We start from the raw sequence: 14,738 nt of genomic DNA, 5'->3' as shown, positions 1-14,738 counted from the left end.
GAGCCCAGAGGATGTGACGATCATCTGCCCATTATTTTTACTCTTGGACCCCCCACCTCCGGAGTTTGGGGGTCCCTGTGTGTCAGTGGGAACTAGGAGGAGCTGAGCATGAGTGCTAGCTGCGTTTGCGAGATTTCAGGGGTTTTGAGCTAAGCCAGCGGTGCTCTGCGTCGGCCCTCCTCCCTCCCCAGTCCCCGCCGCATGTTCTTTTTCTTTGGGCGGTGGGTTGGGCAATTATGCTCTGCGGCGACCCGGACGGTAAGATCTGAGTGCCAGGCGCCCCGCCCCTCCGTGCTAACCTAGTAAGCATGTGGGCTTTTTCTTTTTCTTTTTTCTTTTTTCTTTTTTTTTTGAGACGGAGTCTCGCTCTGTCGCCCAGGCTGGAGTGCAATGGTGCGATCTCGGCTCACTGCAACCTCCGCCTCCCGGGTTCAAGCGATCCTCCTGCCTCAGCCTCCTGAGTAGCTGGGATTACAGGCGCGCGCCACCACGCCCGACTATTTTTTGTATTTTTAGTAAAGATGGGGTTTCACCATGTTGCCCAGGCTGGTCTCGATCTCCTGACCTGGTGATCCGCCCGCCTCGGCCTCGCAAAGTGCTGGGAATACATGTTTAAGCCACCGCGCCTGGCCGAGTGTGGGCTTTCAAGTCCAACGTTCAGGTTCAAATTCTGCCTCCCCACCTGCCAACTCCAAAAGTTAAACTTTCGTGTGCCTCTGTGTTCTTATCTGCAGAATGGAGATAACCAAGAAAACAGCATCTGAAATCCGCTCGAGGTACAACGGTAATGGTTCCTATTTCTAGCCCGAGACACGAGACGCTAGCCAGGGAAGCTGTCGGCGGGCGCTACAGAGCCGCGGGAGGGCCCCGTTTATTCCCCCAAAACCACAGCCCGGAAAGCGCCCCCGCCCCGGCGCGTCCCGCCCGCGTCCCAGCCCGACTCCTGGTTTCCTGCCCTGTCCCGGCCTGGGCCCAGCCTAGCCCGCCCCGGAGCGGGCGTCTCCCTCCGGCTCCAGGGAGCGGAAAGGGTTGGGCCGGTGGGAGGAGCCCAAGGCCGGTGACGACGGACGCCGCGGGTCGAAGGGGCCGAAGAACTCGGCGGCGAAGGTGACCACGTCCTCCGGCTGCCGCAGCAGCAGGAAGAGCAGGAAGTCGGAGATCAGCGCGTGGGCTTCGGGGTGCTGCCGCAGATAGCTGGCGTGGCCGAGCCGGAGCTCCTCCTGGCGGGGGACAGAGCCCGAGCCTCAGCCGGACGGGATCCCCGCGCCCCAGAAGCCCCCACCCACTCGCTCCAAGGAGAGCTAAGGGGCACTGGAGACTTCTAGCCCCTATGGGTGTGCATTTCAATCAGGGGCAGAGAGATCAGTAATGAATTTAAGGCCCATGGGGGAATGGGAACCCCAGGCTGGTGGAGCCTCCCCTCACCTTACGGTCCAGGAACTTCGAATAGAGCTCCATATCCTCCTCCCACACCGGGGGCTTCTTCTCAAACACTGGGCGTGGCTCAATCTCATCTGGGTGGGGAACAAAGAAGGCTGGGCGTCCCCACCCCAGAACCTTCCCTGGATACACAGCGGGATCCCGAGAACACCCAAACAGAAGGCTCAGGTGAAACCCCAGGATTCTGCACACATGGGCAGAGTTGCAGGAAGGGACTTCCAGTAAGAAAGATCCTCCTCTTACTGCTTGGGGTCGGGCTGGAGGGCAGATGTTCTCCAGCTGAGCCCCCTGCATCCTGGAAGGCCCAGGTTTCCCCACTCCTCTTCACTCTCCCTGGCTGCCCAAGGCCTGGGCTTCACTCACCCTCTTCCCTCAAGATGGGCATCTTGGTGATGATGCAGCATCCTGGGGAGCCCACCTGTGTTCTCTTGGCCAGGTGCCTGGAGTGCAACACAACATGTGAGAGTGAGAATCTTCCCAGGCAGCCTGCTATGGACTGAATTGTTGTTCTAACCCCCCAGTGTGGTGGTATTTGGAGGTAGGGCCTTTGGGGAGGTCATTATGTTACATGCAGTCATAAGGGTGGGGCCCTAATCAGATAGGATTGGTCCTCTTATAAGAAAAGGAAGAGATGCCAGAGAGCTTTCTCTTCACTCATGCACAGAAGAAAGGCCATGTGAAGATACATTGAGAAGGCAGCCATCTGCAAGCTAGGAAGAGAGCCCTCACCAGAAAGCAACCCTGATGGCACCATGATCTTGGACTTCCAGCCTTCCTGCAAATACGTTTCTCTTGAAGCCACCCAGCCTGTGGTATTTTGTTACGGCAGCCTAAGCTGACTCATACATGACAGTGCCCCTCGAGAGACCTGTCCTGGGCCTCTTTACTTCTGCCTCCCTCTCTCGTTTTTTGAGTTCCTGGGTGATGGTCATTTCTGGATCTGCACATAACACACAGGGCTTGGCAAGTATTAGGCTCCCCGTTTAAAAAACAAACAAAAAGGATCTTTAGAGGTACAGCACTAGTAAATCCTGGAGCCTCTTGGCCAGGCACGATGGCTCATGCCTGTAATCCTAGCACTTTGGGAGGCTGATATGGGTGGATCAGTTGAGGTCAGGAGTTTGAGACCATCCTGGCCAACATAGCGAAATGCCGTCTGTACTAAAAATACAAAAAACCGGGCAGACATGGCAGGCGCCTGTAATCACAGCTATTTTGGTGGCTAAGGCATGAGAATCACTTGAACCTGGGAGGTGGAGGTTGTAGTGAACCAAGATTGCATCACTGTACTCCAGTCTGGGCAACAGAGCAAGACTGTCTCAAAAAGAGAAAGAGGCCTGTCACAGTGGCTTATGCTTGTTGCAGTGGCTCATGCCTGTAATTCCAGCACTTTAGGAGGCCAAGATGAGTGGATCACTTGAGGTCAGGTGTTCGAGACCAGCCTGGCCAACATGGTGAAACCCCGTTTCTACTAAAAATACAAAAATTAGCCAGGCATGGTGGCAGGCACCTGTAGTCCCAGCGACTTGGGAGGCTGAAGCAAGGGGATCACTTGAACCTGGAAGGCAGAGGTTGCAGTTAGCTAAGATCATGCCATGGCATTCCAGTCTAGGCAACAGAGCGAGACTCCATCAAGAAACAGAGACGGAGAGAGGAAGGAAGGAAGGAGGAAGGGAGGGAAGGAGGGGAGGAAAGAAGGAAGGAAGGAGGGAGGGAGGAAGGGAGGGAAGAAGGGAAGGAAGGAAGGAAGGAGAGAGAGACAGATAAAGAAAGAAAGAAAAGAAAAATTATGGAATCTCCTGCTATGTGGCATTCAAAATAGAAAGGTTGGCCTGGAGCTGTGGTGCATACCTGTAGTCGCAGCTACTAGGAAGGCTGAAGCAGGGGATTGCTTGAGCCCAGGAGTTGGAGGCTGCAGTGGGCTATGAGCGCACCAAAACCAAAAACATACTAAGTTATGAGATAATGCCAACAATGTTTTGATTACCTTTTCCCCAGTGTAGCGGTCATGTCAATACCTATTCTGAATTTTTAAGAAATAAACTCGGCTGGACTCTTATCTCAAAAAGAAACAAAAAACCTCTTTCTTCCACCTGCATTTTCTTTGCTGTCCCCTAGGCTGGAGTGCAGTGGCATGATCTCAGCTCACTGCAAGCTCTGACTCCTGGGTTCACACCATTCTCCTGCCTCAGCCTCCCGAGTAGCTGGGACTACAGGTGCCCGCCACCATGCCTGGCTAATTTTTTGTATTTTTAGTAGAGACGGGGTTTCACCGTGTTAGCCAGGATGGTCTCAATCTCCTGACCTTGTGATCCGCCCGCCTCGGCCTCCCAAAGTGCTGGGATTACAGGCGTGAGCCACCACTCCTGGCCCTGAATTTTCTTATGATTTGAAGCCAGTGCTTTGCTGGAGACTGCATGGCAGCCTGCCACAGGCAACTCTTCCAGCACAGTGATTTCATCAGGTGTGCAGTCATTCAAACCTTGGTGGTTTTCAATATTACCCCTTATGCAGTGGTGGATCACTAGTTACACCTCAGGCCTGTGGTGTGCAGTGAAGTTTGGGAGGCACTGTGAGGGTTAAGAGGATGAGCAAATAAATGAAGAAAGAGTGAATGATACGGATAAAGCGGAGGGACACTCCTATCTCAATGCCAGCTCTTCCTGGTGCTATCCCCAGAAGCAGCTGGTCTCCTTGAGCACCTACAAGCTCAGCACCACCCCTCTGGGCCCACCATCAGCAGCTCACCCATCGGAGAGCAGGTAGTACTGGCAGGACATGGGAATGCCCTCCTCTGAGTGGACAGTCTGCTCCACGATGAAGACTTTGACTTGCTGATGGTCTACCTGGATGGTCTGGAAGCCCAGGTCTTGCTGGCAACAGCCAAAATTGGGGGGTGGGAGGTAAGGTGGATGCCCGCCAAGGGCTCCCCATCATCTCAGCCTTTTCTGTATCTCATAACAACCTCCCAACATTTGAGGTTGCATCTCCAAACCTCCAAGCTCAGTTGGCGACCCCTCACAGGGAGCTAGCTCCAGGTTGCCCGTGCCCTGACCCTTCCCATGTCATCTCGCTGACTAAGTGCTTCTAGTTGGCAAATTCTGTTACAGGGATGAGAAGCAGTATGGGGAGGGGTGTGGGAGTGGAGAGGGAGGATGAGCTACTAGGGCCAGTGGGTGGAGGTAAAGTGAGGCTCAGAGGTGTGAGACCAGATTTGTGGCCACCTCAGACCTGTGCTGCTGCTGGCAGGCTGTCCCTGTTGTAATTAAAACTTAAACCCCTGTTATAGCTGCGGCTATGGAGAGAAAAGTGCTAATGTTAAACACATGTTTCAAAGAACACGGAGGGGAATGGATTGTGCTTGTTCATGTCAAATGCATTGCTGCTTGGGGTGTTTTGGTAGACAAGCCTGGAATGTAATTTACAAAGATGGTCAAAGAAACACAAATCAGCCCCCAAAGTGTCTCACTGGAAATTGTGTGTTCAGTGACACGGCTCTAAAATCACCTATTGCAGCAAGTCCTAGGCATGCGATCATGAAATTTTAGTTAAAAAGAAAAAATAAAACAGAAACGGAACACCCTCTGGGGTTAAGAAATAATAAAGGAAGGGCCGGGCACAGTGGCTCACGCCTGTAATCCTAGCACTCTGGGAGGCTGAGGCAGGCAGATCACAAGGTCAGGAGTTCAAGACCAGCCTGGCCAACATGGTGAAACCCCATCTCTACTAAAAATACAAAAATTAGCCAGGTGTGGTGGCACATGTCTGTATTCCCAGCTACTTGGGAGACTGAGGCAGGAAAATAGCTTGAAGTCAGGAGGCGGAGGTTGCAGTGAGCCAAGACTGCGCCACTGCGCTCCAGCCTGGCAACAGAGCGAGACTCCGTCTCAAACAAACAAGCAAACAAATGAAATAATAAAGGAATATTTCAGTAAAATTGGACAATTATACTTCCTAAAGTTAAAAAATGATTTATTTTTATTTATTGATTTTTTTGAGACAGAGTCTCCCTCTGTTGCCCAGGCTGGAGTGCAGTTGTGCCATCTCGCCTCACTGCAACCTTTGCCTCCTGGGTTCAAGTGATGATTCTCCTGCCTCAGCCTCCCGAGTAGCTGGGATTATAGGCGCCCACCACTATGCCCAGCTAATTTTTGAATTTTTAGTAGAGACAGGGTTTCACCATATTGGCCAGGCTGATCTTGACCTCCTAACTTCAAGTGATCTGCCCACCTTTGCCTCCCAAAGTGCTAGGATTACAGGCATGAGTCACTGTGCCTGGCAAAAATGATGTATTTTTTAAATCAGCCCTGCACTGTATTTATTTTTCCTGGACTGACTTCTGTGCGGAAGGGTTGCTTCTCTGAACTGTTCCCACCTCTCAGTCGCTCTCAATTCATCTGCCCCACACTCCCAAACATGCTTTCCTGCCCTTGAAAGCCCCATTCCCACCTATGCTGTTTTCTCCCCACCTGCCTCCCTTTTCTACTCCACAGCTGTTCCCGATCTCAGTGCTTTTCAATCCCTTTCTAGTTTGCTCCCAAGCCAAGTCCCCTGCCCAGGGAGACCCCTCACATAGGTCAAATAGCAGAGTTTGCCCTCGGTGTCCAAGGCCAGGAAGCGGCCGTTGCTGGGCACCATCCGCCGCCAGGCCATCACCCTGAGCAGCACCAGGTTGGCAGCCTCTGAGACGAAGCCCTTGATTGAGCTCCACGGGAAAGAAGTCACTCCAGTCTTCACTTCCTGTTCAGAACAGATCTGGGTCAGGGACCTGGAACCAGGAAGGGGCAGGGGACAAAGGGTGGGCAAGCCGGGTGATGGGCATATGTTTTTTGTTTGTTTGTTTTGTTTTTAGATGGAGTTTTGCTTTTTGTCACCTAGGCTGGAGTACAATGGAATGGTCTCAGCTCACTGTAACCTCCGCCTCCTGGGTTCAAACGATCTTCTGCCTCAGCCTCTCAACTAGCTGGGATTACAGGCCACCATGCCTGACTAATTTTTGTAATTTTAGTAGAGACTGGGTTTCACCATGTTGGCCAGGCTGGTCTCGAACTCCTGACCTGAGATGATCTGCCCGCTTTGGCCTCCTAAAGTGCTGGGATTACAGGTGCGAGCCACTGTGCCTGGCCTTTTTTTTTTTTTTTTTTTTTTGTTGAGACAGGGTCTTGCTCTGTTGCCCGGACTGGAGTGAAGTGGTGCAATCTCGGCTCACTGCAACCTCCAGCTCCCGGGTTCAAGTGATTCTCCTGTCAGCCTCCCGAGTAGCTGGGATAACAGGCGCATGACACTACACCTGGCTAATTTTTGTGTTTTTATGAGAGATAGGACTTCACCATATTGGCCATGCTGGTCTCCACCTCCTGACCTCAAGTGATCCGCCCGCCTCGGCCTCCCAAAGTGCTGAAATTACAGGTGAGAGCCACTGTGCACCTGGCTTTCAGCTGGGCATATGGTTTTTAATGAATCCTCAGTCCAGACTTGTGGGAAGTCAGGGACCCTGAACAGAGGGACCGGCTGAAGCCACAGCAGAACATAAATTGTGAAGATTTCATGAACATTTTTAATTCCCCAAATTAATACTTTTATAATTTCTTACGCCTGTCTTTACTGCAATCTCTGGGCATAAATTGTGAAGATTTCATGGACACTTATCACTTCCCCAATCAATACCCTTGTGATTTCCTATGCCTGTCTTTACTTTAATCTCTTAATCCTGTCATCTTCTTAAGCTGAGGAGGATGTATGTCGCCTCAGGACCCTGTTATGATTGCGTTAACTGCACAAATTGTTTGTAGAGCATGTGTGCTTGAATAATATGAAATCTGGGCACCTTGAAAAAAGAACAAGATAACAGCAATGTTCAGGGAACAAGGGAGATAACCTTAAACTCTGACTGCTGGTGAGCCGGGCGGAACAGAGCCATATTTCTCATCTTTCAAAAGCAAATAGGAGAAATATCGCTGAATTCTTTTTCTCAGCAAGGAACATCCCTGAGAAAGAGAACGTGCCCCTGAGGGTAGGCCCCTAAAATGACCGCTTTGGGGGCAGCTGTCTTTTATGGTCGAAGACAAAGGGATGAAGTAAGCCCTGGTCTCCTGTAGCGCTCCCAGGCTTATTAGGATGAGGAAATTCCCACCTAATAAATTTTGGTCAGACCAATTGTCTGCTCTCAAACCCTGTCTCCTGATAAGATGTTATCAATGACAATGTGTGCCTGTAACTTAATTAGCAATTTTAATTTCACCCCGTCCTGTGGTCCTGTGATTTCGCCCTGCCTCCATTTGCTTTGTGATATTTTATTACCTTGTGAAGCATGTGATCTCTGTGACCCACACCCTATTGGTAAGTTCCTCCCCTTTTGAAAATTACTAATAAAAACTTGCTGGCTTTATGGCTCAGGGAGCATCACGGAACCTGCCTACATGTGATGTCTCCCCCAGACACCCAGCTTTAAAATTTATCTCTTTTGTACTCTTTCCCTTTCTCAGACCAGCCAATGCTTAGGGAAATAGAAAAGAACCCACGTTGAATATCGGGGGTGGGGTTTCCCCTGATATGGACTCCTGGTTTCATCTAATCTAGTCCCTTCTCAGGGTTCTGAAGAGGACATTGTGAAAGAAAAATAAATCTTGGGACCCCAAATCACTGAGCCAAAGGGAAGTTAAGCTGGGAACTGCTTCAGGCCAAGCTGCCTCCCATTTTATTCCTAAATAAGGTAGCTACTAAGAGAAAAAAAGAGCTACATACCTCCCTCACTATTTGCCCACAAGGAAATTGCTTGTGGACAAAGGACAGACAGAACTCAAAGTCATCCCTCTGCTCACGTGGGTAAGTGCATATCTGATGGCTTTCTCTGCTCTATTGTTTCACTAAGCCAGGCTAAAGCATAAGTGACTACTTTTCTACCCCCATCACATGTAAATTGTGTATTCAGTGAAAGGCTAATCAGAAACTTAAAAGCATGTCTCTTATCTACCTATAACTTGGAAGCCCTCTCCCTGCCTCGAGTTGTCCTGCCTTTCCCAACAAACCGATGTACATTTTTTTTTTTTTTTTGAGATGGAGTCTTGCTCTGTCACCCAGGCTGGAGTGCAGTGGCATGATCTCGGCTCACTGCAAGCTCCGCCTCCCAGGTTCACGCCATTCTCCTGCCTCAGCCTCCCAAGTAGCTGGGACTACAGGCACCCGCCACCACACCTGGCTACTTTTTTGTATTTTTAGTAGAGACGGGGTTTCACCATGTCAGCCAGGATGGTCTCGATCTCCTGACCTCGTGATCTGCCCACCTCGGCCTCCCGAAGTGCTGGGATTACAGGCGTGAACCACTGCACCCGGTGAACCAATGTACATCTTACACGTGTTGATTGATGTTTCATGTGTCCTTAAAATGTATAAAACCAAGCTGTGGGCTGGGCGTGGTGGCTCCCGCCTGTAATCCCAGCACTTTGGGAGGCCAAGGTGGGCGGATCACCTGGGGTGGGGAGTTTGAGACCAGCCTGGCCAACATGGAAAACCTCCCTCTCTACTAAAAATACAAAATTAGCCAGGCGTGGTGGCTCATACCTGTAATCCCAGCTACTCGGGAGGCTGAGGCAGGAGAATCACTTGAACCTGGTAGGCGGAGGTTGCAGTGAGCCGAGATGGCACCAGTGCACTCCAGCCTGGGCAACAAGAGTGAAACTCTGTTTCAAAAAAAAAAAAAAAAACCAAACAAAAATAAAAACAAGCTGTGCCCCAACCACTTTGGGCACATGTTCTCAGGACCTCCTGAGGCTGTGTCATGGATGCATCCTTAACCTTGGCAAAACAAAGTCTCTAAATTGATTGGGACCTGTCTCAGATATTCTGGGTTCACAGTGTGGAGTGCAACTCCCATCTGCCTCTCATCCTTACCTCACCCTCCTTGATGCTTCTGGTCACAGTCAGCTGATCATCTTGCTTCAGCAAACTCATCTTCCGTTCCATGGGGAGGATGAGGAACTGAGGGCCAGAGCATGCCAGGGAGGATCAGGGACTCCCTGGGTTCCCCAGAGGTCACCTGACCCTTCTCCATTAATGAGAAAACTGAGGTTTAAAGATTGTGACTTAAAAAAACAGCAACTGGGTCAGGCGCGGTGGTTCACGCCTGTAATCCCAGCACTGTGGGAGGCCAAAGCGGGCAGATCATGAGGTCAGGAGATCAAGACCATCCTGGCTAACATGGTGAAACCCCGTGTCTACTAAAAATACAAAAATTAAACTGGGCATGGTGGCACATGCCTGTAATCCCAGCTACTCGGGAGGCTGAGGCAGGAGAATTGCTTGAACCCGGGAGGCAGAAGTTGCAGTGAGTCAAGATCACGCCACTACACTCCAGCCTGGGCAACAGAGCGAGACTCCATCTCAAAAATAAAACAAAACAAAACAAAAACAAGCAGCAGAGCCGGGTGTTGTGGCTCATACCTGTAATCCCAGCACTTTGGGAAACCCAGGTGGGCAGATCACTTGAGGTCAGGAGTTCAAGACCAGCCTGGCCAACATGGCAAAACCCTATGTCTATTAAAAATACAAAAATTACCCAGGCATGGTGGTGCACATCTGTAATTCCCAGCTACTTGGGAGGCTGAGGCAGGAGAATTGCTTGAACCCAGAAGGTGAAGGTTGCAGTGAGCTGAGATTGCACCACTGCACTCCAGCCTGGGTGATAAGAGCAAGACTCTGTCTCAATAATAATAATAATGATAATAATAATAATAAAAAATTACAAAATAAAAAACAGCTGCAACAAAACCCAAAAAATACCTTTCATACACAGTGGAGCTGAAGAATAGCAGTCATGTTATGATGAATATAAAGTTCAAAACAATGCACTTCAGAACACTGGTTTTAAAAGATGGGGGTGGGCCAGGAGCAGGGACAGCAGGTTGCCACTGATAAGTTCTCCTGATACCCAAACTCTGAGCCCAGCCCACACCAGTCCTCCTCCAGCCTGAGAGCCCAGTGCCTCCCTGAAGGCCTGGTGGGCTGGCCTTTCCCAGAGCCTAGCCTTCCCTGGGGGCCTGTTGCACCTGGCCTCCAAGTCCCCCAGCTTTGTGCCCCTCACACCCAGCCCCTGCCACTTACTTAACTTGTGGAATGTGAACATGACCTGTTTATACACTGGAAACTACTCGAGTCTAAAAACGTTCCCACAGAAACCATTCCCATCTTTTTTTTGAGTCAGAGTTTCACTCTTGTTGCCCAGGCTGGAGTGCAGTGGTGCCATCCCAGCTTACTGCAACCTTCACTTCCTGGGTTCAAGCAATTCTCCTGTCTCGGCCTCCCAAGTAGCTGGGATTACAGGTGCCCACCACCATGCCCGGATAATTTTTTTTTGCCTTTTTAGTAGAGGTGGGGTTTCACCATCTTGGCCAAGCTGGTTTTGAACTCCTGACCTCGTGATCCACCTGCCTCGGCCTCCCAAAGTGTTGAGATTACAGGCATGAGCCACTGTGCCTGGCTAATTTTGTATTTTTGGTAGAGAAAGGGTTTCTCCATGTTGGTAAGGCTGGTCTTGAACTCCCGACCTCCTGTGATCTGCCCACCTCAGCTTCCCAAAGTGCTGGGATTACAGGCATGAGCCATTGCGCACAACCTCCATCTTTTTGTTGTTGTTGTTGTTCTGTCACCCAGGCTGGAGTACAGTGGTGCGCACACTGCTTGCTGCAACCTCGACCTCCTGGGCTCCACTGAACCTTCCACCTCAGTCTCCCAAGTAGCTGAGACTACAGACACACATCACCACACCCAGCTACTTTTTGTATTTTTTTTTTTTTTTTTTTTTGCGACGGAGACTCACTCTGTCGCTAGGCTGGAGTGCAGCCTAATGATCTCGGCTCACAGCAACCTCTGCCTCCCAGGTTCAAGCAATTCTCTTGCCTCAGCCTCCTGAGTAGCTGGGACTACAGGCGCGTGCCACCACGCCTGGCTAATTTTTTTTTGTACTTTAGTAGAGACAGGGTTTCACCATGTTGGCCAGGATGGTCATGATCTCGTGTTCCGCCTGCCTCCGCCTCCCGTAGTGCTGGGATTACAGGCATGAGCCACCACGCCCAGCCGCTACTTTTTGTATTTTTTGTACAAAAATTGTAAACATTTTTGGTGGGTGTTGCCATGTTGCCCGGGCTAAAACTCCTGGGCTCAAGGGATCCTCCCACCTTGGCCTCTCGAAGTGCTGGGATTATAGGCTTGAGCCATTGTGCCTGGCCCACCCTTGTCATTTTTTTATTTTTTTTCTTGAGATGGAGTCTTGCTCTGTCACCCAGGCTGGAGTGCAGTGGCGCGATCTCAGCTCACGGCAACCTCCGCCTCCTGGGTTCAAGCAATTCTCCTGCCTCAGCCTTCTGAGTAGCTGGGACTACAGGCGCATGCCACTACGCCTGGCTAATTTTTGTAGAGATGGGGTTTCACTATGTTGGCCAGGCTGGTCTCGAACTCCTCACCTCAGGGTGATCTGCCCACCTCTGCCTCCCAGAGTGCTGGGATTACAGGCGTGAGCCACTGTGCCCAGCCCACCCCCGTCTTTTAAAATCGGTGTTCTGAAGTGCATTGCTTTTGAGCTTTATATTGCATCATAACACGACTGCTATTCTTCAGCTTCACTGTGTATGAAATAGGTTTTTTGGTTTGTTGTTGCTGCTGTTTTTTAAGTCAAAATCTCTCTTCTCTCCCCTGGATTGGGTCAAGGCTGGGGCCCTGGGAAGTACCTTGATGAAGTCTTGGCTGTGCTGTTCCATGAGCTCCAGCTTCTCTGAGAGATAGCCTGGGGTGCAGGGACACAGGCATTGACGTCACAGGAGATGTGGGTCAGAGGCCGAAGGAAGGGAAGGTGGTGGCCCAGGCTGGAGGACCAGGTGTAATATGGTCCCAGAAAAACTACAGGATGGGTAAGAGCTGCCCTCATCCCGAGTCCATGAGGAACTCACTGGTCCCTCCCTGACCCTGTGCCTTGTCCTGGTCCAAGGCAAAGCCAAGGGCTTGGTCCTGAGAAAAGATTCTAGGAATGGTGGAGGGCAGGGGTGGAGGAAGGGGAGGGTGACAGGCAGCAGGCGGCAGGAACGCTACCCAGGAGGGAATTTCCGCAGAGCATTTTATCCAAGAAGCCTCTGCTGAAGGCATGCACGAAAAGGCAGGATGTCAGCACGCCGAGTTTTTCCTGGTATTTCCCTCTCTGCACCTCAATGGTCAGCTCTCCCTGAGGCTCTCCAGTGTCTGAGACCATGGCCAGCGTCTCAGAGAAGAACAGCATCTGTAGCTCCTCTTCATCTGGGGTGAGGGGCCCGTGGGAACAGATAAAGCCCCTGCTCCTGGGCCCCAATCCAATCCTCTGACCCCGTGACCACCAGTGTCCCCACAGTCCCCAGCTGCCTCCTCATCCCACAGCCTTCCTCACTGGCACGGACAGGTGAAGACTTCTGCCCCAAGTCCCCATGTCCCCGGGGGACCTTCCCTTGAAGAATGTCAGCAAACAGGCCTCAGGCCTTTTCTGAGTCCCAGGAGAATCGAGGAAGAAAGAGAGAGAGAGAGAGAGAGAGAGAGAGAGAGAGAGAGAGAGAGAGAGAGAGAGCCTGGACCTTCTCTCTTCCCTCCTCTCCAGACTTGCACCCCTCCCGCAACCCCAACCCCAACACTGTCTGAGCTCACGGAGGGAGCTGAGGAAGTCGATGGCTTCAGCGTTGGCCTCTGGGAGTGGCAGACACTCCACACCCGAGGGCTGGTGGTCCTTGGCTCTGGAGCCTACAGAGGGAGGAGAGGCTAAGATGGCAGACCCTGGGGAGAAGGGCAGGGGCAGGGTACCTCAGTCCCAGCCCCAGCACCCAAGAACAGAATCCTCTAAGACTACCCCGAGGGTGGATTGGGAGAAAGAAGAGGATCCCCGCCTCCAGCCCCAGCAGTCCTCTTCCCACCTGTGGAGTAAACTTTGGAGGACATGCTGTGGGCCTCTACCGGGTCTGTGTCCAGCTGTCTCCATGGCAACCAGAGCTGGCTAGTGCCTCTTAAAGGGCCATCAACCCACTTTACTACACCTAGACCTTGGAGGGAACTGACGTTGCAGGTTTGAGGCTCAGCACAAGCTTGAGGTGTTGTCCAGCAGAGGGAGCATTTGATATATTTTTGTTTTTGTTTTTGAGATGCAATCTCGCTCTGTCACCCAGGCTGGAGTGCAGTGGCGCAATCTCAGCTCACTGCAACCTCTGCCTCCCAGGTTCAAGCAATTCTTCTTGAGGCCTCAGCCTCCTGAGTAGCTAGAACTACAGGCGCGTGCCACCACACCCAGCTAATTTTTGTACTTTTAGTAGAGACAGGGTTTCACCATATTGGCCAGGCTGGTCTTGAATTCCTGAGCTTGTGATCTGACTGCCTCAGCCTCCCAGAGTGCTGGGACTACAGGTGTGAGCCACTGTGCCCGGCCCACATTTGATATTCTTAAGAGGCAGAGTGAAGAAATGAATCATTAGAATGACCTTAGAAGAGGCCAGGCGAAGTGGCTCATGCCTGCAATCCCAGCACTTTAGGAGTCCCAGGCGAGTGGATCACTTGAGGCCAGGAGTTTGAGATCCAGCCTGGGCAACATGGTGAAACCCATCTCTACTAAAAATAAAAAAATTACCAGGGAGTGGTGGCACATGCCTGTAATCTGTCTCAAAAAAAAAAAAAAATGACCTTAGAAGATATGACCCAAAGTCAGACAGAGCCTCACATGCACACAATCCAATTAGATGCTACGTGAATATCTCTGCAAGTTACAGTTCTAGTACATGTAACAATAATGATAACAACAATGACAATCATAGCAAACTCTTCCACTGAACTTGCTCCTGGTGAGGCACTTTTTTTTTTTTTTTAAAGACAAAGTCTTGCTCTGTCACCAGCCTGGAGTGCAGTGGCACCACCTTGACTCACTGCGATCTCTGCCTCCTGAGTTCAAGTGATTCTCCTGCCTCAGCCTCCTGAGTATCTGGAACTACAGGAGTGTGCCACCAAGCCTGGCTAATTCTTGTATTTTTATTTTTATTATTCTTATTTATTTGTTTGTTTGTTTTTTAATTATTTTTGAGATGGAGTCTCACTCTGTCACCTAGGCTAGAATGCAGTGGCATGATCTCAGCTGCAACCTCTTCCTGCCAGGTTCAAGTGATTCTCTTGCCTCAGTCTCCCAAGTAACTGGGACTATAGGCACCCGCAACCACACCTAGCTAATTTTTGTATTTTTAGTAGAGACAGGGTTTCACCATGTTGGCCAGCCTGGTCTTGAACTCCTGACCTCAAGTGATCCACCTGTA

General features: G+C 50.9%; 1 protein-coding gene across 1 annotated transcript; it reads right to left on the bottom strand.

Moving 5' to 3' along the window:
- Window positions 1–309: 309 nt before the first annotated feature.
- CATIP (ciliogenesis associated TTC17 interacting protein) lies at window positions 310–13,386 on the bottom strand. Its single transcript, XM_007966264.3, has 10 exons — window positions 13,362–13,386; window positions 13,099–13,191; window positions 12,520–12,720; window positions 12,162–12,217; window positions 9,331–9,417; window positions 6,013–6,180; window positions 4,189–4,313; window positions 1,804–1,880; window positions 1,426–1,514; window positions 310–1,220 (listed from the first exon to the last, which is right to left on the bottom strand). The coding sequence occupies exons 1-10, from the start codon at window positions 13,384–13,386 to the stop codon at window positions 978–980; spliced, it is 1,164 nt and encodes a 387-aa protein (XP_007964455.1). The 3' UTR covers window positions 310–977.
- Between the last annotated feature and the right edge of the window lie 1,352 nt (window positions 13,387–14,738).

The sequence above is a fragment of the Chlorocebus sabaeus genome, chromosome 10, assembly GCF_047675955.1.
Source record: "Chlorocebus sabaeus isolate Y175 chromosome 10, mChlSab1.0.hap1, whole genome shotgun sequence".
NCBI classification, from domain to species: domain Eukaryota; kingdom Metazoa; phylum Chordata; class Mammalia; order Primates; family Cercopithecidae; genus Chlorocebus; species Chlorocebus sabaeus.
This window is presented reverse-complemented; position numbering and strand designations above follow the sequence as displayed.

What these genes read in the sequence shown, in the direction of transcription:
- CATIP (XM_007966264.3), bottom strand. Translation starts at nt 13,386, where the DNA reads ATGTCCTCCAAAGTTTACTCCACAG. An exon ending in CTGCGGAAATTCCCTCCTGG is followed by an intron (nt 12,218 to 12,519) that starts GTAGCGTTCCTG and finishes CCTGCACCCCAG; the next exon opens with GCTATCTCTCAGAGAAGCTG. An exon ending in GAAGCATCAAGGAGGGTGAG is followed by an intron (nt 6,181 to 9,330) that starts GTAAGGATGAGA and finishes TGTTCTGAACAG; the next exon opens with GAAGTGAAGACTGGAGTGAC.